The sequence below is a fragment of the Dunckerocampus dactyliophorus genome, chromosome 3 (assembly GCF_027744805.1).
Source record: "Dunckerocampus dactyliophorus isolate RoL2022-P2 chromosome 3, RoL_Ddac_1.1, whole genome shotgun sequence".
Taxonomy (NCBI): Eukaryota; Metazoa; Chordata; class Actinopteri; order Syngnathiformes; family Syngnathidae; genus Dunckerocampus; species Dunckerocampus dactyliophorus.
In genome coordinates, this window is record NC_072821.1 from 19,892,728 (window position 1) to 19,916,956 (window position 24,229).

The 24,229-nt window shown below is 40.5% G+C and overlaps 1 protein-coding gene across 2 annotated transcripts in view; it reads right to left on the minus strand.

Moving 5' to 3' along the window:
* Positions 1–635: 635 nt before the first annotated feature.
* Positions 636–24,229, minus strand: part of rasa3 (RAS p21 protein activator 3) — a 59,713-nt gene continuing 36,119 nt past the window's right edge. Inside the window, exons 6-25 of one of the 2 annotated variants that reach the window (XM_054770387.1) lie at positions 17,675–17,755; positions 16,732–16,804; positions 14,016–14,089; positions 13,826–13,930; positions 11,559–11,715; positions 11,341–11,489; positions 10,875–10,989; positions 10,724–10,798; positions 10,536–10,659; positions 9,890–9,996; positions 9,711–9,788; positions 7,879–7,956; positions 7,140–7,213; positions 6,795–6,854; positions 4,978–5,084; positions 4,133–4,215; positions 3,821–4,029; positions 3,632–3,735; positions 3,349–3,532; positions 636–2,342 (exon numbers count right to left, since the gene is read on the minus strand). In XM_054770387.1, the coding sequence (XP_054626362.1) occupies positions 2,267–2,342; positions 3,349–3,532; positions 3,632–3,735; positions 3,821–4,029; positions 4,133–4,215; positions 4,978–5,084; positions 6,795–6,854; positions 7,140–7,213; positions 7,879–7,956; positions 9,711–9,788; positions 9,890–9,996; positions 10,536–10,659; positions 10,724–10,798; positions 10,875–10,989; positions 11,341–11,489; positions 11,559–11,715; positions 13,826–13,930; positions 14,016–14,089; positions 16,732–16,804; positions 17,675–17,755 (2,113 nt within the window). In that variant the 3' untranslated portion in view covers positions 636–2,266. The remainder of the gene's footprint in view (positions 2,343–3,348; positions 3,533–3,631; positions 3,736–3,820; positions 4,030–4,132; positions 4,216–4,977; positions 5,085–6,794; positions 6,855–7,139; positions 7,214–7,878; positions 7,957–9,710; positions 9,789–9,889; positions 9,997–10,535; positions 10,660–10,723; positions 10,799–10,874; positions 10,990–11,340; positions 11,490–11,558; positions 11,716–13,825; positions 13,931–14,015; positions 14,090–16,731; positions 16,805–17,674; positions 17,756–24,229) is intronic. The other variant, XM_054770388.1, reaches the window with a different exon arrangement.

Genomic DNA, 24,229 nt, shown 5'->3' on the forward strand with positions numbered 1-24,229 from the left:
ATGTGTTGAAACCACGGGCATGGGTGGGCACGGTCTCGTTGTCACTGTTGTCAGTCGACATTTTTACCCAGGTCGAGGGTCACCAAATGTAGAGATGCGATTTACAACGAGGCAGGAGTCGAGGTAGGTGGCACCAATCAGCTTACTCTCCACTCAACTCGAACTAAAATTCTTTAGCAATAGCTAAGTGGCTATAACAACCTCATAACCCGGAAACGGAAATGCACGTTGTTGGCTAGAGAGATAGATACTTTATTCATCTCCCAGACAAATGTCTAATCCGTCTAAAACAATATTGTGGGTCGCCACAATGTGTTAATTCCATGGCAGGAAGTGTGATGTTACATGTATCGGTTTCGGTTGATATCAGAATTGGAAATTGAGTGTTGGACTATCAGCATATCGGCATATCAGTTATCGGCAAAAAAAGTCAATATCGGACATCCTTAATATATATATATATATATATATATATATATATATATATATGTATATATAACCAGTATGTATATGTGTATAGATAACCAGTCCAGGGTGTACCCCGCCTGTCGCCCGAAGTCAGCTGGGATAGGCTCCAGCATGCCCCCGCGACCCTAATGAGGATGAAGCGGTATAGAAAATGGATGGATGGATGGATATATATATATATATATATATATATATATATATATATATTTTTTTTTAAAGAGGATTGTACAAAAGTAATGACTGGCACTGACCACCACTCAGGGTACACAACCAGGGTTTACATTTGGAGATATCAAACATGTGAGTGGTGTAAATTCACCTGCTTGCACAAAGGTGACTGGAAGCTACCCATGCACCGGTTTGGCAATAAAAATCAATGAAGATGATGATGAGGAGGAATTAAAGCGAGTAAGGGAAGTTGCCTTTGGGAAAACACACACGCGTGTTAGCAAGATTAAAAATCCAGCACCTTCCATGGAATCTGAGGTGCAGATGGGTAAGGTTGGTGGCAGGCAGCATGTCAGAGGACTGTATAAAATATAATTGACACTACAGGCTAGTGCTGCCAGGACAACACACAGCGACGTCACTAAACACAACTTATTAGGCAGCTGATAGGTCAACACAACCGCTAACAATATCCACCCATTTCGCAATAATGACTTGCAAAGGTCAAAACATGAGAAGTTGAGTTAAGAAGACTAAAAATAGCATTTTTAGGGAGAGATGAGTGAAGATGTGGCAGTTTTTTCATAGTTTGAGTCCTGTCTTAAAACCCAGACAGAAAAAATGTACAAATTTCTCTGCATACAATTTGAAGTTGTCATGATGTTGGATGTTGGATTGAAATTCGCCGTCGGAATTAATTTTTGATTACAAATTTGCTATTCATTCACTACCACTATTTATGTTTGTTAATGCAGTGCCTTGTAAATGACCTGTGTGTGTGTGGCCACTAAATCAGATGGGTGAAGCTTTTGGTATGCAGTTTGAGAGCAGCTCCATTCTGATGCCCAGGACCTCCAACAATGAAGTCACGTAAAGTCAGTGGCTGAAGATATCTTTTAAACCGCTTGCAGAGAAACAAAAATAGCACATCCAGGTTGCGTTTGGATTCCTTTCAGGCCGGGGCACCAGATCAAAACACTCAACCAAATCAAATCTCCGCATCTGTTAGCACATTGATGATAAACGATGGCAGCAGGCGCCAGTGGAGCGTGATCGCGCTCACACATCCAGCACACCGGGCTGCACTTGGTCCCAATAACCCCTTCTTGTGAGGCCTCGACCTTAAGAGCAAGCTTTACGAGTTAGTTGCTCCTTCTAAAGTTTTGGTCTGTTAGACGTGGAATACAAAGAAATAGTATAACAACCGTTACCAAAATACAAATGAAAAGCGACAAAATACACTTTTTGAAAATGTGCTGCGAGGCTTATTCGTCCATTGATTTGGAGGCAATTAAAGTGCACGTCATTCACTGTGAAAATCGTCCAGTGAAAAAAAAAAAAGTTTCTCTTGTCATCACGTCGCAGAAAGAATGAGGGTTCCTTCTTCTTTTCTTCTTCCTGCACTTATGTTCCTCCTCCTTTACAACTGATCTGAGGTCTGTTTCTCCTCATATATGTGGCGAGATGCACACCGCTGGCATGGACCCGTCAGGAAATGTAAAATTGGTATTTCCCCTGAACTCACCGCAGCAGGTGCAAGTCATGTGAGCGCAGGTGGACACGATGCACTGTCAAATCAAGTGCGTCGCTTCTGAGCATCACAGAAACAACCATGAACAAAGAGTCACGGTCAGATGGAGTAGGTGGAGCTCTCTGACTGCTGACGGATGTAGCATTGAAAACTCTTGTCCCCTATTGGATGTTCTCTAAGGAAACAACAAGAAGCCATAGTTAGATGCCATTAACATTGGAGCAGCCGTCGTAAATAAAAAAATCTACATCCATCACTCAATATACACTATTTATACAGTCATCAGCCATGCCAGTAAGTACATGAGGCACATTCTAATTCAATACAGTAGATCCCCATTGGGGTTACCTTCTGGGACCACAAGCAAATGTAAAAAAAAGTAACTGATATACCCATAAAGCTGTCTATTTGTGACACACGGCTCGCTCCTCCCCTTCCAAACCCTCATGCTACCGTGGTGTTGATCAACATTTGCAATAAGAGCGACCATTGTAATGATGAGATTAGATTCAGTTTCTTCAATATGCCTCACACACTTATTAAACATATTTTTAAATTATGAGGTCATGGGATTCAGGGTGTTACACGTCTCGCTTTTGTGTCCTGCAGCAACTATGGTGCATTCAAGGACCGCCGAATGAAGTGCAAAATCTCAACGCTTGACAAAAAATCAGTGAAGCATAATAATAAACATGGGATTTTTGTATGTATGCTGTTTTATCTGTACTATCACAAATTTATAAATTATTACTGACTTTGGGTAAATGAGATTCAATGTGGATTTTATGCGGAAAAAAAATTTTCAGAGAAATTTTGTTTTTTTTTAACCAAAAATGTGTGGCGTCCCACTGTACAAAATATGCAGCAATTTTTTGTGCTTGTTTGCAGTGGTTTACAACTACTGCCAGGATAATGAAAAAAACAGCCAAAACATTAAAAACACCTCCGGGTATGATACAAGGCAGTTCTACTCTACTGCAATCAATGATCATAATAATTCATATATTTCAAAAGATGTCATCTTTGTTACAGCAGGACATAAAAACAGCTCTTGTTCGGATCTCGTTAGATTGTGCAGTTGTACCTAATGTTGTGGCCTGTTGACTCAAAGTCGACTACACTTAGTCAACATAATGAATCAATATGGTTTGCAAGATAAATATATATTTCAAAGCACATACTGGCTGCCTATCTTGGTCTTCTTGAACTTGTCTCGTTTGTACTTTGTGTGCTGCTGCTCCAAAGTCTGTACAGCTGACACAATCAGCTTCAGGGTTTTGTAGGTCTCCTGGGGGTCGTCAATGACAAAACTGGAGTACTCCTCTTGCTCGGGACCATCGTACACCGACTTACTGCCACAGGCCTCTGCAGACCAAAGACAGAACATTGCGGGGTAAAACAAGACTTCTAGGATGCACGGCCATTGAACACGAACACACATGAAGATGTGTGACCCGTCCTGACCTTGCATCTTGATCAGTTTGGTCATGTATGTGCTGAAGAGAGAATAGATCCTCTCGGTCTCTCTGTCTCCATCGACGTCCAGCTGGATGTTGGCAGGGAGGCCGCTAAAAAGAGACGCATACGGGAAGGTGAGAGAGCAATAACAAAAACTGGGACCACACAAGAGGCTTTCTCGACAGCTCTCCATACCCTGTGCAGGGCGTACAGCCAGGCGCCGTGTCGGCGGAAAGCTTACAGCAGAGCCAGTGACCGTTGAGGTAGGCTGAAGGATGGTACGTGCTAAGACGCTTGCGGTTGCACTGGCTGACTTTGGTTAAGATGTCGATCCAATCTCGCGCCTCAACGCAGTTGTTGGCTTGGATGTAGAGTGCCCGCTCTGGCTGGATCACCTGGAACATCTGGAGGGAGGAGAGCGCATGGACCAACAGCAGAAACATGTTGAATCGAAAACTTTTGTTTACATCTGTAAAATGATGGGCTATTTTGTGAAGTTTGACTTACATTTTTCATCTTGAAAGACTCCTCCTCCAGCCTTTCTACAGCCAGGATGTTCTCTATGGGAATGCTGCACAGAGCTCCCTCTCCTGGAGGTAAAAGATAAATGCAGCAGTGAAGGGAAAATGAAACCCAAAATGAAAAGCATGAGGACTCTCTCCAAATTTTCTTTTTGCTTTTTATGCAATAACCAAACAAAATGATAATCTTACAAAGATTATTTTGTCATTCTTGTGTAAGTACACATGAAACACATATAACACTACTGTTCATACTATTTTATTGGTGACTAAAAGCAATAAGGATTCAGCCACTGACAGTATTTATGTCAAAAGATGTCCCCTCACTATCCATTTGTCACTTTGTAGTGAAAAACATATATTTTAAAAAATGATTTATTTGTATTGAAAAAGTTAGATATTTTATAGTTCTTAGCACACACACAAAAATCTGATATAATTGCATGAACAGTACTAATGTTTCTGTATTAGCAGCAGGTATCTAAGACAAATTGTGTTCCTTGTGCAATGCCAGTTTAATTACTGCTTTGGAAAAACACTACAAATGAGAGAAATTACAAAGAGAGAAAATGTTTTGTTAAATATTATTTGTTTAGTGTATCTGAACTCAGTTTTGCATTATGAGGAACTTTCTCTCTGATACCGGCGTTTATCAGCAACACGTGCATGGGCATGTTTTGCACTTTAGAGTTTGTAAGTTTGTTCATATATAAACTGGATGCATTATCACGTAAGTAATTTGATCTCCTTTACGTGTTGACTGTGCAGCTTGTTCATGTGCTGTACATTCGGCACATTCTCATTCCCAAGGCCTCAGACACACAGCAATACCTTTAGTTTTGTGGTAGGTAAACTCATGGTTGGTGAGGCGAAACCATCTCTTCTTGAAGTTCTTCATTCCAAACCGGTTCCTGCCTTGTGCTCTCTTTATCATAAATCTGAAAGAAAAAAACAGGTGACATTCAGCTGGAAGCATTCACAGAAGAGCTCAAGCTGAAGGTATTTACAGTGGTGAAAGAGAGCGCACCTTTATGCACATTAGACACCTTGTCCGTATGCGCGAACATGTTGTATTCTGAACTACATACTCTACATAAGTATGACACTCATTTTGTCAATTGATTAAAAGTAAACTGATGCTTCAACATTGGTATTGGTAATGGTAATAGTTTGATTCATTTTGAACATGCATATAAGTTACACTGGAGTACATCACGTGGCACAATTCACAGTTCCACATATCCAAAAAGGAGAAGGAGGAAGCAACGCTTATTTAATCCCACCTCACCACCCCTCATTGGAAAACAATCATTTTAAATGCAATAGACGGGTGTGATTAGTATGAACCAGTGAAGGCAGATACTAAAGCTGCCTGAGATCAGGTTTTGTTTCGGTTTCCTCTTGTTAGTATGGAGTTTTTCTTTCTCAGTTATTGCGTCTGTGGTTGCCCATGTGGGATGTTTAACGTGAAGGAAGTATGGCCCCAAACTTGCACCCTATGGAAAAAAAACCCTTGAGATAACGTACTATTTCATCAAAAGCAGTGGATCCCCGCACATTTGTGATTCAGCTTTCACGGCCCCGCAAATTTAGGATCAAAACAAATCATTTTTAAATTTTTGTTTTTTTCCTCAGAAAACACCTCACGTTCACCATAAGTTGGTTATATTTTATATTTTTAATCAGATTAATCACGATTTTTCAAATTAATTAATCATGATTAATCACCATTTGCAACTATGTATAAATATGTCAATTTTTATAGTATTTTATGAACAGAACGATACATGACAGGACAGGATTATACATTTGTATGTATTAACTACTATACCACACATTTCTGAAAATATATTTGCCTAACATTAGTCTCCTTAGCAGTAGCAGAACATTCACACAGACATCATGTCATTCAAATTGAATTCACATGTTTTGAGTCTTTCTGTCTTTCTGTTATTTCTGTTTATTTAGACCACACATACACGCATCATGAATATGTTGCTATGACGTTTGGAGTGTGGCGAGAAAAGAGAACAGTGTGCTGCCAGCAATACTGATGGCGTAGACTACTTTGTTGTTCATTGATAAAACATGTATAGGAAAGTGAACATGAGAGAAAGGAGCACGTAGGGGCCAGACTATTTCTGGGAGACGATGCAGCAGGATTCCACAGTTAGACTTGCATCCTTTTCACATTCCTGAGTCTCAAACGTGCAGATTTCACTGGTGCAAAACTGACTGAAGCTGTGCTGGAAAACCTCATGTGCAGCGATAAGGTGACAGTGGAGACAAAGGGTACTTGGGGGTCAGGGTGTGGGCAGATAGATGAGAACCCAGGAATGTGTGTACAGTAACCAAACCCTGATGCCACTTCTGGCATGGTGCGGAACGAGAAAGGGCTATCGATGTTAGCGATGATTGCTGAGTAGAGTAAGCTGGCACCAAGGTTACCACTTTCCTTAATACACCCTTGCAGTCACCGTACACATCGGCGTGCTGTGCACACAGTGTCACATGATGGCAATTTACTGCCAGATATATAAAGCAAAGTGCAGCGGCATCTAACAGCGGTGCAGGAGAGGAGGTGGACCACTTGGGGAGGGGTTACAGTGTACACACAAGGGGTCACAAGAGCAAAGAGAAGCTCTTACCTGCCCTTCGTGCCTTTTGACCCCTTCCCATCAACCCTCTTTATAGTGACTTTTACACTCCTATGCCCGGTAGCAGAAACACAAGAAAGTGGGGATGCTGGTGAGTGAGGCGGGAAACTAACCTTCCCTTTAAAGCCTCATGAGAAGCAGCATTAAAGTAACAGCTTTAATAGTGTGCTCATATCCTCGTGTGTATGTTTAATATGTTCACTTCAGCAAGACGGAACATGCCAAAGTCAATTATTGGACCTGTTCAGGGAAGTGAAAATAGCAGTAAAATTGTATGCAACAAGAAATATCACTTTAGTCACATTATCACATTATTGTATTATAAAGGCGGCCTACCCCTCTTTGAGCATGATTGGTGTCTCAATACTCTTCTGATCCCACTTGCCTGAGGTGGAGATGAGGTCCAGAAACTGTGGAAGGATAAGAAGAAAGTCACCAATGAATGCGCTTGTTTCTTCAATTCTTTCACATTACGTCAGAATCTCCATCCAACATCTTTATATACATCCATTTTGCATTCAAATGTTTTTTTTTTACCTCCCCATACTGACAAAATACCGTAAATGAAGTGTGTAAGCCGCTACATTTTTCTTAAACTTTGAACCCTGTGGCTTATACATGAGTGCGGCTAATTCATGTGACATTCCTCTTGTGAGGAAAAGGTAGATCTTTCTTTGGGAGGACCTAATCACGAGCTATCAGTGCACTCACAATACGCTTGTCAACCCACTGGAACACTCAAAAGGTATATACCTGACAAATATACAAACATGTACCAACAGGAGTTTAAAATGTAAAAAGCAACTTTTTAAAAAGTTTTCCCTTAATGCATTGCATCTGAGAAATGCATTCATTGGCGCACTGCAATGACGTCAGCCTTCCTCTGGGCTCCCTCTGGAGAACCTCAACGCCAAGCCAGGACGGCTGAGGGTGAAGCTATGTGTCAAATATCAAAAATACACATTTTTATGGGTGTCTCAGTTACTCGAGGATAGTCTTAGAATGTACTACTATGCATGACATCGAGTGTAAAAAGATGAAAAACTTTGTCTGGAAAAAAAAAGTCAAGACTCACATTCTTCACAGCATCTGCGTACTTCTGCTCATTGAAGTAGTCGTAAAATGCAGCCATGTAAGACTCTTTGAAATTGGCCTTGAAAAGAAAGAAAAGAAAGAAATGAAATGGAGAGAAAACGTTTTGTCAGGATTTAGCTGTTGAGTAATAGTGTTTTCCCCCTTCCTGATTTCTTTCTTTTTTTTTTTTTTTTACATTTTTGGCACACTTAAATGTGTCAGATCATCAGACCAATAAAAATATTAGTCAATGACAACACAACTGATAACAATATGCAGTTTTACATGAAAGTTTTTATTATCAAGGGAGAAAAAAAATCCAAACCTACATGGCGCCGTGTGAGAACGTGATTGCCCCCTAAACCTAATAACTAGTTGGCCACCCTTAGCAGCAACAACTGCAATCAAGTGTTTGTGATAACTTGCAATGAGTCTCTTACAGCGCTGGGGAGGAATTTTGGCCCACTCATCTTTGCAGAATTGTAGTAATTCAGCTACATTGGAGGGTTTTCCAGCATGAGCCACCTTTTTAAGATCAGCAGGTCAGGACTTTGACAAAGCCACTCCAAAGTCTCCATTTTGTTTTTCTTCAGCTATTTAGAGGTGGACTTGGATCATTGTCCTGCTGCAGAACCCAAGTTGGTTTCACCTTGTCATAAACAGATGGCCGGACATTCTCCTTCAGGATTTTTTGGCAGACAACAGAATTCATGGTTCCATTTGTAGCAGCAGGTCTTCCAGGTCCTGAAGCAGCAAAAAGGCACCAGACCATCACACTACCACCACCATATTTTACTGTTGGTATGATGTTCTTTTTCTGAAATGCGGCGTTACCTTTACGCCAGATGTATTGGGACACACACTATATGGACAATTTTGTCTCGTCAGACCAAAGGTCTTGGAGATCATCTTTTCTGCAAAAATTGAGACGAGCCTTCATATTTTTTTTTTCAGCAGTGGTTTTCGTCTTGGAACCAAGCAGGCCGTTTTTGCCCAGAGTCTTTCTTATGGTGGAGCCAATCATGAACACTGACTTTAACTGCGGCAAGTGAGGCCTGCAGTTCTATGGATGTTGTTGTGGGGTCTTTTGTGACCTCTTGGATGAGTCTTCCCTGCGCTCTTGGGGTAATTTTGGTTGCCCGGCCCCTCCTGGGAAGGCTCACCACTGTCCCAAGCATCTGGCGGAAGTGGTTGGAGTTGGTGATTCCCAGCCAGCAAGAGAAAAATATGCTCATCTGTCAACAGCATTTGGCACGGGACTATTTTGTGAACATAGGTGAATATGAAGCTGGACTATCCGCCAAACTGTTGCTGAATCCGACGCCTTTCCAACGTTACTTGGTCATGCTGAAGAGTCAGAACAGGAAACTGTAAGTAACAATTTATCAGTGTCCTAACTGTGTTTATTTTGTGTAAGTAATCGCACAAAAAGGGTTCGGCAGCTGTCCGTAAGTCCTCGGGAGCGCTTGGGAGTGTGACCAATCACAGCGGAGAGGGCTCGGCGTGAGGCGTACCTGGAGGAGGGCCGGTTGTGGACTAAATTACACAGACCGTTTGCCCGGGTGGCAGGAAACACTGGAGGAAGAGGTGCAGCGTGTGGAAGATCTAGGAAGCTTTCTGTGCGGGTTATCGTGTGTAGCTGCTCTATAGGAGTCCAGAACTCAATACAAAAGCCCGAAAGTTAGCATAATAGGTCCACTTGAAACATTTAAGTGTGACAAACATGCAAAAATATCAGAAATCAGGAAGGAGGCAAACACTTTTTCACACCACTGTATATACGGGTTCAGTCACAAGAATGAGAAAAATGGAACTACACTGTGGTGAACTCACAGATTTAGACTTTGCAAGACTTCCCAGGGTCTGGATGGTCTTGGAAATGAGGGTAAGAGTTCTGGACGTGGCGGGATCCTGCAGAGCAAAAAGCACAAATAAATAAGATATTGAACAACTACTGTAATGACTTCACAGTTTGCATGTGCTTTAGTGAATCAGTAATAAAGCCAACTCACCGGATGGTGTGGCCTTAAATGAAAGAGGTTGGGGGATAGGATGGCTGGTGCAAAGAAACGCAGGAAGATGAAACTGCTCACTGCAGTGTATCGCACATCTTGGTCCACTGGAGGAACGACAAAAACATGGATTCAACATACATTACCCAAGTTTGAATGACTGCTGACTGTATTTAAACAAAAACACAGCCTTAATAAAGATGTATTAAACTCGACAATTAATATTGGGGTTTGAGTGTTTCCGACAATTTGCCCTTATGTAGTTACCTACCTCAGTATGATGCTGTGTGTGTTTACATCACATTCAAAATATTGTTAAATGAAAATCTCTCTGATAGTGATAGTCAGTAAAAAATGTTAATTATTAAGATTGTAAAAACATCTCTTATATTGGATCTCATTATATTGTGCACAATGTTGAGGCCAGTGAGACTATTTCATTTGTATGTATGCAAGAGCCTACTGCAGCCACAAGGAGGCAGCAGAGGATGGAACAGGAGACATGGACAGTCAAGCCAGCATCTCACATCAAAATCTCTGTGGATCTGAATAACTTGTATATATTTGGTACATCCTGTACTTAATTGCCTCTTTCCTGTGTCTCATGAGCCTCTAAAATTTGGAAGTCACGCAGAAAGTGAGTTACCTTGGAAACGCGTGGCAGCAGACTCTCGCAGGGAGAAGAAGATGTCACACATGACAGTGGGACAGCTAACACCTGAGGTGGTGATGACATTGAAGATACGATCCACATAGTGTCGAAGGTTTTCCTGTGGAGGCAGGGCAGGTCAGATACGTCACCAAACACACCCCGACCCACCATCATTTTCTTACTCTGTTTGTCTCCAGGTTCTCTGATTCCTTCAGCTTAACTGGATCAATTTCACAGGACTTGTGTTCTGTGCATATCTGTGAAGACATATGAGATGAAATCATTCATTACTTTTATATACTTTGATATGTTACAAAAAATTAAAGTCCCGACCTCATCAATGATTGGTTTAAGTGTGACTTGCAGGTAGTGCATTCCTGCCAGTTTCATGGTCTCGTCAATGCATTTGGATGTGAGAGAGTTTCCCCGAAAAATGGTGTTTGGGTCCCTGCAGGGGAAGCAAGATTGGAATTACAACAACCAAAGTGGCACCATTACACCAACAAAGAGTTTGGAATTGCTGCCTTACTTTTCACAGTCAAACTGCTTGGCTTGCTGATATTCACACATACTGTACATCCTGATGACCTCATTTCTTTTAGCTAATTTAATTATTCACATCTCGCGAAGCACAAAACCACCCTTGATTTAAAGTGACTCCAATATACAACACTCAAATAGCTTATGCTGACAAACAAATGCTGCTAACAACGAGGGAGAAATTGGATTTATCTCCTGCAGCAAAAAACACATTACAAATATGCATCTTCGTCTGTGAACATCATTATAAGACACTCACTGCGTACGGTTGACTTCAGCGTGAGCAATGGCACTGATGAAAGGCACAATCTTGCCGTAGTGAAGAAAGAGTCGCACAAGCGGAATGGCGGCTTCTTGCTTCTCTCGACACACCTCCCCTAGAATGTGAGCTGTGGACGACGACACAGGCTGCACGGAGATGGAAACAAAAAAGAAGTCAAGGCCTGCAAAGCAGCGTGTAAAGATCCTTTTACACACCTGTGTGTTGGCAGAGTGCAGCAGCAAATCTCTGAGGGGGGTGTAATGCTCAGATGGGAAGACGTGGTCTTCGGTGTAAACGATGTTAAGACGCAGCGATCCGAGCTCTTCGACCTTGACCGACTTCCCTCCATTCTCCCTGGGCTGGAGATAGTACCTGGGGGGAGTTGTATATGAGTGACTGGCCAAACATGAAGATGGCTGATTTAGTGTTTTTTACATTTATCCACAATGAGCACAGATCCAGCTACTGGATCTCATTAGATGGCAGAGGTGTGTATGTGAACTGTGCTGCTCTCAAGTGATAAGAGAAGGCCAGCCTCTACACTTCCACTCAGCATTATTGATGATTTAGCTTTTTGCTTTCCTGGGTGCCAACTTTACTGTCTTGGATTCCTCTCACTGCTCTCATCAACCAACATTATAAACTGTTCTATCCTAAAAAGCGACCATCCTACCAAGCTATGAAACATAAAACGTGACCATGATCATGGTGGAGAATTTAGTAGCTAAAAAGACAAAGCTAACTTCACAAATAGTCTTATTGTGATTATTGTATCCCTTATTCCAGAGGTGTCCAAACTTCTTCCACCGAGGGCCGCATACTGAAAAATGAAAAGATGCAAGGTATTTTGTAAACCAACACATGAGGATATGGTAAGAAGTGAACATTTTTCTTTGCTGTTTTTTTTCCCATTTTTCCCCCCAGACTTTATTCCCATAATTGTTTGACTTTATTCCCATAATATTATATCTTTTTCCCCAACCTCATTTTGTTTGTTTCTCATAATATTACAACTTTAAAAACTAATATATTTGTCCTTTAATAATTCAAGTCTATGCTACTAAAATGACATTATTTATCCTCATAATGTTAAAAGTCAAGTAAAATCTAGTAAAATTGTGACTTTTTGTATGGTTAGATTACAACTTTTTCCTCTTAATATTTTGACTTTACTTTAGAATTACAGTACTTAAGCTTTTTACATTTCTTTGTTGTTGTTATTTTTTTGTTGTCTTATTAAATTATTAAAATATATTTTTAAACTGCCGCGGGCCACAATTGTTGCTGCTGTTGTCCTTGTCTCTGTCTTTTTTGTCCCCTTGTCCCCGCACCGCCCCCTCTGTTTTCTTTTCTCTTCTTCTCTATCCCCTCCTGCTCCGGTCCAGCCGCTCCAAATTTGCATAATAACAAAACATCAAAGTCAAATAAATTCTCTATGACAGGGGAAGTGTATCTCACAGTTTTCCCTGGGAGAATAAATCTGGCAGAGTAATCGGGCATTTAGATCAACAATTTTATCTGCCTTAAAGGCTGGACAGGCCAGGGGAAAGAAAAAACAAAACTGCCGTGGGCCAAAAAAATGGCCGAACTTTGGACACCCCTGCCTTATTCAGTGTGCATGGTCATTCATTGCTGCTTTTCTTTGTGCAGAACACAGATTCTAGTTTTATTTGGATGTTTACATTTTTTAAAACAGTTCCTGAGATCTCAAGGTGCTGACAAATGTACTGTATCTTTTTCTTTGATTACATAGGGCGACTGAGTGAATTGACTCAAAGTGACTCAATGCTACTGCAATTCTGTTGACTTCCCCACTGGATAGGGTTGGGGTGGTCATACTTTTTCCACTGAGGGGGTTCGTACATTATAGCGATCTAATTTATCTTATTTATTATGTATTGTGTAAAACGAAGAGTCGTTTTATCGCTGTTTGACGTGTGTGGTAAAAGGCAGTGTGCTAGCATGAATTCACTTGAGACAAATGTGCACATTAGCACTCAATAAGTCATCAAAACTTACCTTTATACATTCCCACATCGTATCAGCATTTGAGCACAAATATGAGGTGAAAGAAAAAAGCTAAAAATACAGTAGTAGTCTATCTGTGCGGCGAGAGAAAGTTAGCACACGCACAATGGACATGCTCAAGTGAGACGGATGTAACAGCGAGAATCCGGCCACTTTTCAAAATAAAACATACTGGAAATTATTTTTTCTTTCATTGCGGCCCGGTACCAAATGACCCACGGCCCGGTTCTGGGCTGTGGCCCGGGGGTTGGGGATCACTGTTATAGATGACAAAGAAAATTAGTGTAATATCTAATAATGTATCTCATTAATAATGAATTATTTATTTATTATTATTTAATGAATTATATGCCAAGGTCCAATAAAAAACAAGTTGCGGGCCAAAAATGGCCCCTGTGTCACAGTTTGGAAACCCTTGGGGTCGCGTAACTTCAATCTACCATGTCACACCTACCAGGCGTCGTGGACTCCAACCTGACCCAGTACTCTGAGGGGAACTCTCACTCCTCCCAGGAACTCATCACCAAACTTCAAGTTGCTAGCGTTCCACAGGTCCACCCTGGAAACCAAATCAGAGGCCACAGTTTGAAAGACACAACCTCAGCCGACTGAAGCACCACTCTGCAAGGCAGCTTTTTGCTTACCGCAGCGCCAGTTTGTCCACGTCTTCCTCTTCGACATCAAACTGACGCTTTGTGTAGCTTAATGGCCGTGTCACCTAGATGGAGATAAACCGTTTAGCAGCACGGACAGAAGTCTGCATTGTCTCCTGATGAGACATGGAGGTGCAAAGCCACAGCAACGAGACACAAGCACATTTGAACTTTGTTTTGTTTCAAACATGGACTATATGGACAAAAAGTATCACTTTTTGAATGTATTTGATAGGCTTGAGGTCAGAGCTCCCAAGTTATTCCACACCAAACCCATCCCAACATGTATTTATGGGCCATGGTTTGTCATACTGGAACCGGAAACGGTCTTTCTCAAACTGTTCCCATAAAGTTGGAAGGACAGATGGAGATGAAGAAGAAGATAAAGGAGTGTGTCACAATACGTATTGTCCGTATAACAGAGGATACAGACCACCACATGACCTGTTTACTGTACTAGCTTCAAGAGTCCAGACATGTATGAGTCAGAGTGTTTAGTGTGTCTGAATCAATCACACTCTTGTCCTGATGCAGCAGCGGCAGGAAGGGGAGCGGGAGGAGCAACACATCAAATGTCAGAGCAGCGCTGCTGGCGACTGAGGTCAACAAGGCCACTCTGACTACTATCGGACGACTTTTTCAAATGTGTACAGAGAATAATGCACAGATGAATAGGCATTTCCCGCCAGACCCCGAGCTTGCACATATTTAGCCTGATTTCACATTGAAATTACTAGCAAATGTCAATTTTTGTTACTTCAAACTGTCATAAAATAGTGACAGTGAAATTGTTAAGATGATTTAAAACACATTTAAAACAAATCATTTTGAGACAAAATTTGTTAGCCATGGTTGTGGAGTTTATTTCTAGTATTTTTGTGGACAGCTCATTTTGCTGAAAAATCATCCAGTAATTAATTTTTTGTATGATTTACTAAAAAATTCTTGTGAGATGATGCTTTTGGAATCAGCGCAAACCGTAGAATGCCTGTGTTGCAAGAAGGAAATGTTCCCAAATGATGCTCAAATTTTCCGTTTGCTCAGTCTTGAAGAAATAAAATGACTTTTCTTTGGGACTAGAAAGAAAACAGACAACCCTACCAAGTGTCAAAAATGTTGAGACTGGTTGAGCCCTGCCTACGTGCCGCTGAGCTAGGCACCAAATCCCACACTGCTTAGGGCAGTGTTTCCCAACCTCTTGTGAGCCAAGGTGCATATTTTACAGTATAAAAAAATGTTGCATGGATGGCAACCTGTGGATACACAGGTTAATTATGTACCTTCCGCTATCTAGTAGAAAAGCATTTTTGTCGTAAAGAAACTTTATTTGTAGCAAAGAAATAATAATTTTAGAACCAATTCAGTGAAATTGGATAATTAACCTGATGATTAACAGGCATTAACAGTATAGTAGTGAACCACTGGCTTAGGGAATACCATGTCCTCTTCATACATGTCAATGGGCTCTGTCTGTGCACATGTAAGTGTAAACTCGGGCTGTCAAATGATGAAATTAAAAATTTGAATCACGTTAATCACAGTTTTCAAATTAATTAATCATGATTAATCACCATTTGCAATTATGTCTGAATATGCCCATTTTTACTGTATTTTATGAATAGAGAAATAAATGACAGGACAGGATTATATATATTTGTGTGTATTAACATCTCCAAATGAACTGAAAATGTAAATCAAGCTAAAAGATACTGCACATGTCTGAAAATGTATTTGCCTAGAACTAGCCGCGAGGGTTAAGAGCAGCAGAACATTTGAATCATCCTTTAACTGTGTTATTAGAGCCATGATGGGTTGCGTTCAAAGACACCACATAATTTAAATTGAATTCACATGTTAACATGCAGCAAATTGTACATTCACAGTAAGCGTTACACTAGTGAGAGATGAGAATATCCACTGTTTTTCTTTGTCTTTCTGTTTATTTAGACCAGACCTGTATAATAAAGATGTTGTTGTGATGTTCGGAGTGTCCATGAATGTCCCTCGTCGGACTAGAGACGTGTTTGTAAATTGGAGATACACATACGGTGTTGGAACTGCACTGCTGTTAATGTGTTCAGGTCAGAATAAAGTTATAAACGAGCGTCAGACTCTGTGCTACTGTGCAAGAACGCTATTGTGCCTCAGTCAAAACAGACGGGTGTGGCTTGACATGATGTGCATGCGTTCATTGCGTAAAAAATGTTCACGTAATTAATGAACTAAATTAGTCACCGCCATTAATGCGCTATTTTTGACAGCCCTAGTGTAAACACAATCTCTTCTGAGGGGACTATTAAAGCCTGTCGCTCCCACTGTTTAATTTCTTGTGTGCCAGACAAGAAACACTCTGTCATTCAAACCTTTTTTCATTCAGACTCCTCTAATCAAGGTGCCTATGTCAACACTGTGTGTACAATTATGCAAGTGGATGTGCTGCAATGAGAGGAAGTCATGTCAAACTTCCTCCAGCTAACAGAATCGGACAGTCAGTAAAGTTGCAGTCAGTACTATGTCTCACAGTCCTGAGAAGTGGTTTCTTAGAATAAATGAGAATAAATCAGAACACCGGTTCACAACATTTCCGGACTCCATAGTTTGCAGTGACGGCAGCTGTGATGCAAAAGCTAGATTCTTTAACTTTGTTGCAAGGTAGACTCAGCATTATGAGGAGACTTCTTACCATCGACAAGCTGGGCAACTTTACCTCAAAATAGAAAACCTCATCAAATTGTGGATTATTGGTTTTCCTTTTCACCTTGGTCTTCTTTGCTTCTGACCTGAAAATAACAAAAATAGAGACACTATTGTTTGCTGAATTTGCTGTTCTCATTTACATATACATTACAGTTTTGCATGTTATCCTCCACTGAAATTAATTTATGCTAATGGTAATCGATTAATTTATTTGAACATGCACACACTTTACATTAGAATACATCACATAGTTCCACAGTCAGAACAAGCAAAGCCGCCCATCCGTTTTACAGCAATTGCAATACATTTGTTCACTTCCTGTATTCCAAATGCACTCTTTGCTGGTTAAATACATAGGAAAATGATAAGGTAATGTAATAATGTGGTAAAATAGTAGTCAAAATTCTTGTCACCGTACCTACTTCATATCAATCATAACAAATAATATTTATGAAATAGACGTAACAAAACATAGTTGCATAATGGGTGAGTACTGACAATGAGCTCACAAGAATGAAGAGTTAGTAGTGAGTGTCGTAGTGTAGATATATCGTAGCATTATATGTAAACAGTGTGTCAGGACTCTTCTTCCTCGATTTTGCAAACATCACTTGCTTGTATTGCTTCTTGAAATCGCTCAGGTTAGTGCACTGTTAGAGCTCCTTGGTCAATCCGTTCCATAATTTGATTCCACATACAGTACTGAAACGCTAAAGTTTTTTAGTGTTGTTCTCGCATATAACTGTAAAGAATAGACGAAGATTTAGATTTACATAAACAGGAAATCTGTCATATTTGTTTGATAATAGGGCCCAGTTACATTTCATCTGCATTCAGTTGTGTTTAAAGTCCTCAAGATCGAAACCACTCCATCCACTGTGATAGACTGTGATGGTCGTGTACGCGCATATGTTTGTGAAGCAGGGACACGTGCACTGTGTGTATGTTCCAACCTGGAAGGACCAAGTAATGAGACAGCAGCGTAGGGATCACATTGGCCATTGACAATTGGAAGACCTTGGCACTCCAGCACTCTGTAAGGACACAAGCACACCAGTCAGTGGTTCCCATGCATTCATTTATTTGCATTGGCCCCCCCTCAAATAATTTTGGACTGCCACAAACAAATTTGGCACTGCTTTTTTTTTTTTTACTACCTGTCCGCTCATAAACACATTGTAATGAGACAGTGTAGTTTGTCGCTACTTGCGTCTTGGTCAATTATGCAAATGTATTTGATGATGTAATCTGTCCCACCCCTTCAACCCACACCATAGATAGATTACAGTCCTGTGGGAAACATCGCCAGTCTTTACAATGAATAAACATTCAGTACACACTGCTACACACCCACACACAGTCCTGTCACATATTAACTTGATGCAAATCATCATGCGTGTCAGCAGGCTCCCTGTTTGAATGCCATTTGTCCTGACATCAGACACCATTGTACTGAGCAAAAGAAATCTACATCTAGAGAAGACGCAAACAAATATATGAAAAAGCTTATAAAGAAACGGCATCTAAGTAGAATGTTCTCAGAGGACTATTAAAGCTCTGTTAAGTTCTCGATTACCACTTAATTATTGGACTAATGTGAGTGGGTCACAAGCTCTGCCGAGACCAGTGAAAATTGACACCCAGACCTACAGCTTTGCAAAGCTTTTAGCGCCCTCTTATCAACCCTCTTGGATAAAACCACAGCTTCCAGCATGTATCAGTTGCAGCCAAGCATTCAGTTGCACCGCATCATGCTATGGGGTTTTGACCCTGCCATGTCGCTAATAATGTAAACAAAATATATACACACTGTAATATGGTGGTGTCCATCAAAACTGAGCACAATTATGCTTTGTGGTGGATCTCATTAGGTTGTCTAGGTGTACCTAATGTTGTGGCTATTAAATGTATGAACATACAAGAAACAAACAAGCAGGGAGTGTTTTAAGGACATATTGCAGATTTTGTTTGTTTACTTAAGACAAAATGAATGAGCTTATAATAAGCGTGTAGAGATCGCCACACAAAATGAAAAAGAACACCATCAAATTAAAGCAATATATTAGAGAGAGCTAAAAGAAGTAGTTATTTATTCAGATGGAAAGCATTGGCAGAGAACTGGCAACACTTTTGATAGCTCACAGCCCATTTTTAAAAAGGCTGACTACAGCAATGCATGTGTGGGTATTGCTTTTTTTATTACCACAGGAACTGGGAAGATACAGAAGCTTTTTCTAGTGTGTGTGTCAATGTTAGAAGTTTTTATCCCAAAAAAACATTTTTACGATAAACTTGATAAATGCAGAAAGTATTTGTACTCTAAAAAATAAAGTACTCTAGTACTTATCTTCCTGTGTAAGTGCAACCTGTCTAAAGTTGTCCTGCTCCCACATGACATCATGCTGTAACGCGATTAGCACCCACACAGGACGAGACACCCGGCAGGACGAATCACTTCCTGTGTGTCACGGTGATGCACTGCTAGTCACAGCCTGATGAATTACACAGCAAATCACAGAACGTCCCTCAACAAACACACACACACACACACACAAACACACACTCCTCATACACACACAGGTTCCTAATAAGGAATAAGGGCTGGGTTAAGCATCACTAATGCCAGCGCACTTCCTGTCCAATAAGCTTGTTTATGTAACCCCTGCTTGGCCTACTATCCGGTTCGCTCTCATCGCTGCACTGAGCTCTGACATGTTGTACTCAGACTGTCAGACAGACATATTTGTTTTAGACCATGTTACTCATTTTAATGTTACCACGCTTGTTTTCCGCACTTCAAAATCCTGTTGAAAACATTACACTCTAAAAAGGAGGATGCAGTATATCACACTCCACAGTGACACAAAAATGTTGTGTTGTTAGTACCGTAGTATATTTTTACCATCTATGAAGAGTGAGATACTCCTAAAACTGGTCAAATATATAGATCAAATATGAACTCTGCTCAACAAAAAATAACAAACGTAACACTTTCACATGCAGAAAACACTTCAAAATGCATATAACTGACGAAGGAAAGGGATAAATGAGCATTTAAGGTCACTGGAATGACGACATGATTATTTGAAATTTCAAAAAGTGATTTATTGACAATGACAATTACACTGAAATAGGCTGTTTATCAGCTGATCAAAAGTTTAACACCATCACTCAAAAAATAACAAAAACTCTCCAAACCAGAACAAAAAATGTTGTCAGTAGGACTCAGTAATGAGTAGCTCCACCGTTCTAGTTAATCACTTCAAAAATTGGTTTGGGCATGCTTGATGCGTGTGTTTCCAGGAGGCTAGTGGGAACATTGGGCCTCATTCATGAAACGTTCTCATGCACAATGTGTTCTTAAAGCCTTCTTACGAAGATTTTTGGCATTCACAAAACGTGTTCTTAACTCACAGTTCTTAGATCTAAGAACAAATTCTACGAACGCTCAGGAGGACTCTTACGCACAAGCAAAGCTTGCACTTTCAATGCGCAATCGCCCTCATGATGGATTTTGCAACCTGATCCCAAAAAATGTAGTGCAAATAAAATATCCCAACAATTATTTATCATCAAAACAACTAAAATATACTCCATGGATAAATATATATTCAAATCCCGATTCATTCATCCATTTCCCTACTTCAATCGCAAACGGTATCACTCAATTAATATCCAAATAATCTCAGATTCGCAACAGGATTCTGAATGTTGTTGCAAGTTTCCCTGGAGGTACACACGACTCCTACATTTTCCGAAATTCCTCCGTTGGAATGCTCCTGAGTCATGGCGCAGCATGCGACGGATGGTTTATCGGTGCGTAAAATGTTAATTTCTTGCCTTTTGCATGTTGTTATGTGGCCATTAACTTATTTTACAAGTGATCGAGGCTATGCCCTGCCACCTTGGCTCATGGCACCATTGAATAATCCGCAGACCCCACAAGAACAAATGTACAACCAAAAGCACACACGTACACGCTCCTGCGTGGAGCGCACCATCGGTATACTCAAGGGACGCTGGATGTGCAGGTGGAAGGCTGCTCTACCAACCAGCAAAGGTAGGTTTTGTATTATTTAATATTAGGTTTTAGTTTATTTATGCTTTGGAATAGCAAAAAAATAAGAGGTAAACATTCTCATTCTTTGTGAAGGCTCTCATTAATCCAGGAATTCTCCATTGCAAATATGTTTTATTTGGTCAACTGGATAAATCATTGATTCTCTGTTGTTGCAGGTGTGCAGGATCATAATAGCCTGCTGCGTCTTGCATAACATCGCAATGAAACGTGGTGTGCCTATTGCGCACGTAGCACCCCCAGATAACGACATGCGCCCCCAGCCACGTCTTGAGCCAGAGCACGGGGCTGCTGTATTAATTAGGCAGCGTCTAATCAAATGTAACCACAGAAAAAATAGTCACACGCAAACTATGTATTTTGACTTTATTTTTCCATCATGATTGTGTAAATATTTTCTAGAGTTTCCGAAATGGTTTGGTTTCTGATTGATGGCCCACCTCCCGTTTCCTCCAGATCCCTCCGGTGCAGTCCAATCTTTTTTTTTGGACTCTATTTTAAGTCAAAACACTTCTTTTTAACCTCTGCGGTGGTGCGTTTCTCCGTGGAAACGGCATTTATGTTTCCTGCAATGGTGCTCCATGCCGACTCTTTTTGGATGGCCTGATGACCGGTGGATACACGTGAAAATAAGGTGGTCTCTTGTTCGGTCACTCCTTGTAAAAGCACCTCTATTTCAGTAGAATTGAAGTTTTTCTTTCGTTTGTTGTCCAGCTGCTTCTCAGTCTCGCCCTTGCGCGTTGCCATCTCCGCCTCCAGCTGCCTGTTGCGCACGGCACATTTTTTACCTTATATAGGAAATAATAGGCGGTGACCTATGCAAATTAGGCCTCACATGCACGGGCATCGCAGTTGGCATTCATCAACCTAAGAACACCGGTGCGAACAATTATCCCTACTTAAGAACGTGTCGTGAATGTGGCGCAGTTTCCAACCCACGCCTTCTTAAGTACACTTCTTAAGAAGACTTTTAAGAAGATGTTTGTGAATGAGGCCCATTGTGCCAAGTGGTGAAGACGGCTTCACGAAGGGCATCAAGTGGCCATTTTTATAAGCTTCCCTTCTCTTTCTTTGCCATCCATCCCCAAATGTTCTCTGCGGGATTTAAATCAGGGGAACATGCAGGATGGTCCAAAAGAGTGATGTTATTCTCCCTGAAGAAGTCCTTGGTCAAGCGAGCATTGTGAACTGCATGATGCAATTTAGATTCTACCTCATCTATCTGCACAAACTGTTTTCTATTTTCTAAATAACTTGAAACCCATTCAAGTACAACTCCTCTGATACCATATTTGCTCAGTTTTTAAGAAGTACGGTAAGATCAATTGTATCAAAAGCCTTTTTAAGGTCAACAAAAACACTCACAAAAAACTTGATCATCATCATGCCTCTGGCTTCGTCTTCTTATCTTGTGAATTTAATACCACGACACTTCTAAAAAAGCTCACTCATGAATACCGGTAAATGTGACTTACACTCCAATGTAACTTATAAATGTTTCTTTCCCCCTTCATGATGCATTTTTTGACTGATGTGACTTATAGTCCGTAGCGACTTATAGACTGGAAAATACGGTACATAGAAAAAGTTTTACATCTTTTAAGTTCATGAAAAATGGTAGCAAAAACAAAAGTGCTGTGTTCATATTTTTGTTGCGCGTAGAACTGGCACAGTATTTCATTGATAGACAATTCCTGGATACACCTTAACATTATTAATTAATTCTAGTCATTAATAACATATAATTACCTCCATTAATTGGTTTAAAATAGTTGCATTATTCACTTGGAGATAAAATAAAAAATACATTTGAAAAAATGCACAAAGCTGACGCGACTATAAGGAAAAAAACATCCTGGATCGGGACCTTTAGAGAGATGTGACTGCTTTTTTTCTGCCAGCCCGCGCTGGCCTCAAACATAGGACCTACGGAATAAGAGTCGAGAGTGCCAATGACCGACCCACATGCCCAGACAGTCAACTCGACATTCAGCAAAGCTATTAAGGCTTAGCCAGTGAGGTTTACCAACGTACACTTGCACAGCCACACTGCCTGGGATCCGTTACAGAGATACACGCCTACATTTACAGTTATCGTATTTTCCTTAGTACGTGGCAAAAGCCCAATCCAAGGTTTTGTGGAAATCGCTGTACTATTTTTGCGTGTGAAATCTAACAAAGAAAAAAATGTTAAACACAAAAAACAACACATATTATTATCCAAGAACAAAATTACTGCAGAAGAAGTACATATTTTCCTATAAAGGAAGCAGCTGATTCAGTAAAATACAATCATTTGTGACTATCCTTATGTATTATGTCAAGTGAGAAAAGGGTAGCTTGTAAGGAATGTAAAACAGGGTTTCCGAGTTTTTAAGATGCACACACACACACACACACACACACACCCACACACACACACACACACAGTAGTACAAAAATCTACTCAGGGGTCAAATATTTGCCGCTCGGAACAAATATGGTACTTTCCTGTTAATCTGCGACTGAGATCAAGAGTCAAGAGTTCGCTGTGTAGTTTTCTTTGAATGCGTAGGAAATGTGAATGTTGGGCTCTGTCTGCCTGTCATGCTCCTGTCTCCCTTTAAGCACCTTAGACACAATGCATGGGAGCAGAGCCACGCCGGATCATCCTTAGACTTGACCCAGAGAAGGAAATGGAAAACAACTACACTCACACACACAACAGTAATAATAAATATTAATGATCCAAATTAGATAATGGGTTTGTAAACTTGGCTTCTCCTGACAAAATGAACTAGAGTGGGATGATAAATGACTGTGTAAAAGAATTTTTAAAAAAACATGACGCTGAGTTGTAAACGTACCATTTTTTTCACAGAAAATATCTCATTCACCATAACTCAGCAGTAATTTACAAATAGGTGCTTATTCAGGTAAAATGTACAGCATACATGTACCACTGTTTAAAAAAAAGTCCACAATTTGCCCCATGTTTATCTCTCTGTGCTTCACTGATAATGTTTTTTCATCAACCATTGACATCTCGCACATTGTTCGGCGGCCCTTGAATGTACCATAGTTGTGTCCACCTACTCCGATTCCATGTGTTCATCCAACATCTTGCATTTTCAGTCATAAGTGGGGAGTACCTATACATTGTGTACTATACATCCGTTTAATAAGTGTGTGAAGCATATTTAGGGCTTAAACTTAGATTGTGTCACACGTGAACAATGGCAATTGAAGATTCTGGAGCTGAATCTAATCTAATAATTACAATAGTCACTTAAAAACAAATGTTGCAAATGTAGATCTGAAATCGGAGGAGAATGTCAACGTCAAGGTAGAAATACAAATTTTATGGGCATATCAGAATTTTTTGCTATTTGTTGGTTGACCTGGATGTAACCCCCGCGAAAAGCTATAAAAAGCTAAAGCTACTGTACAA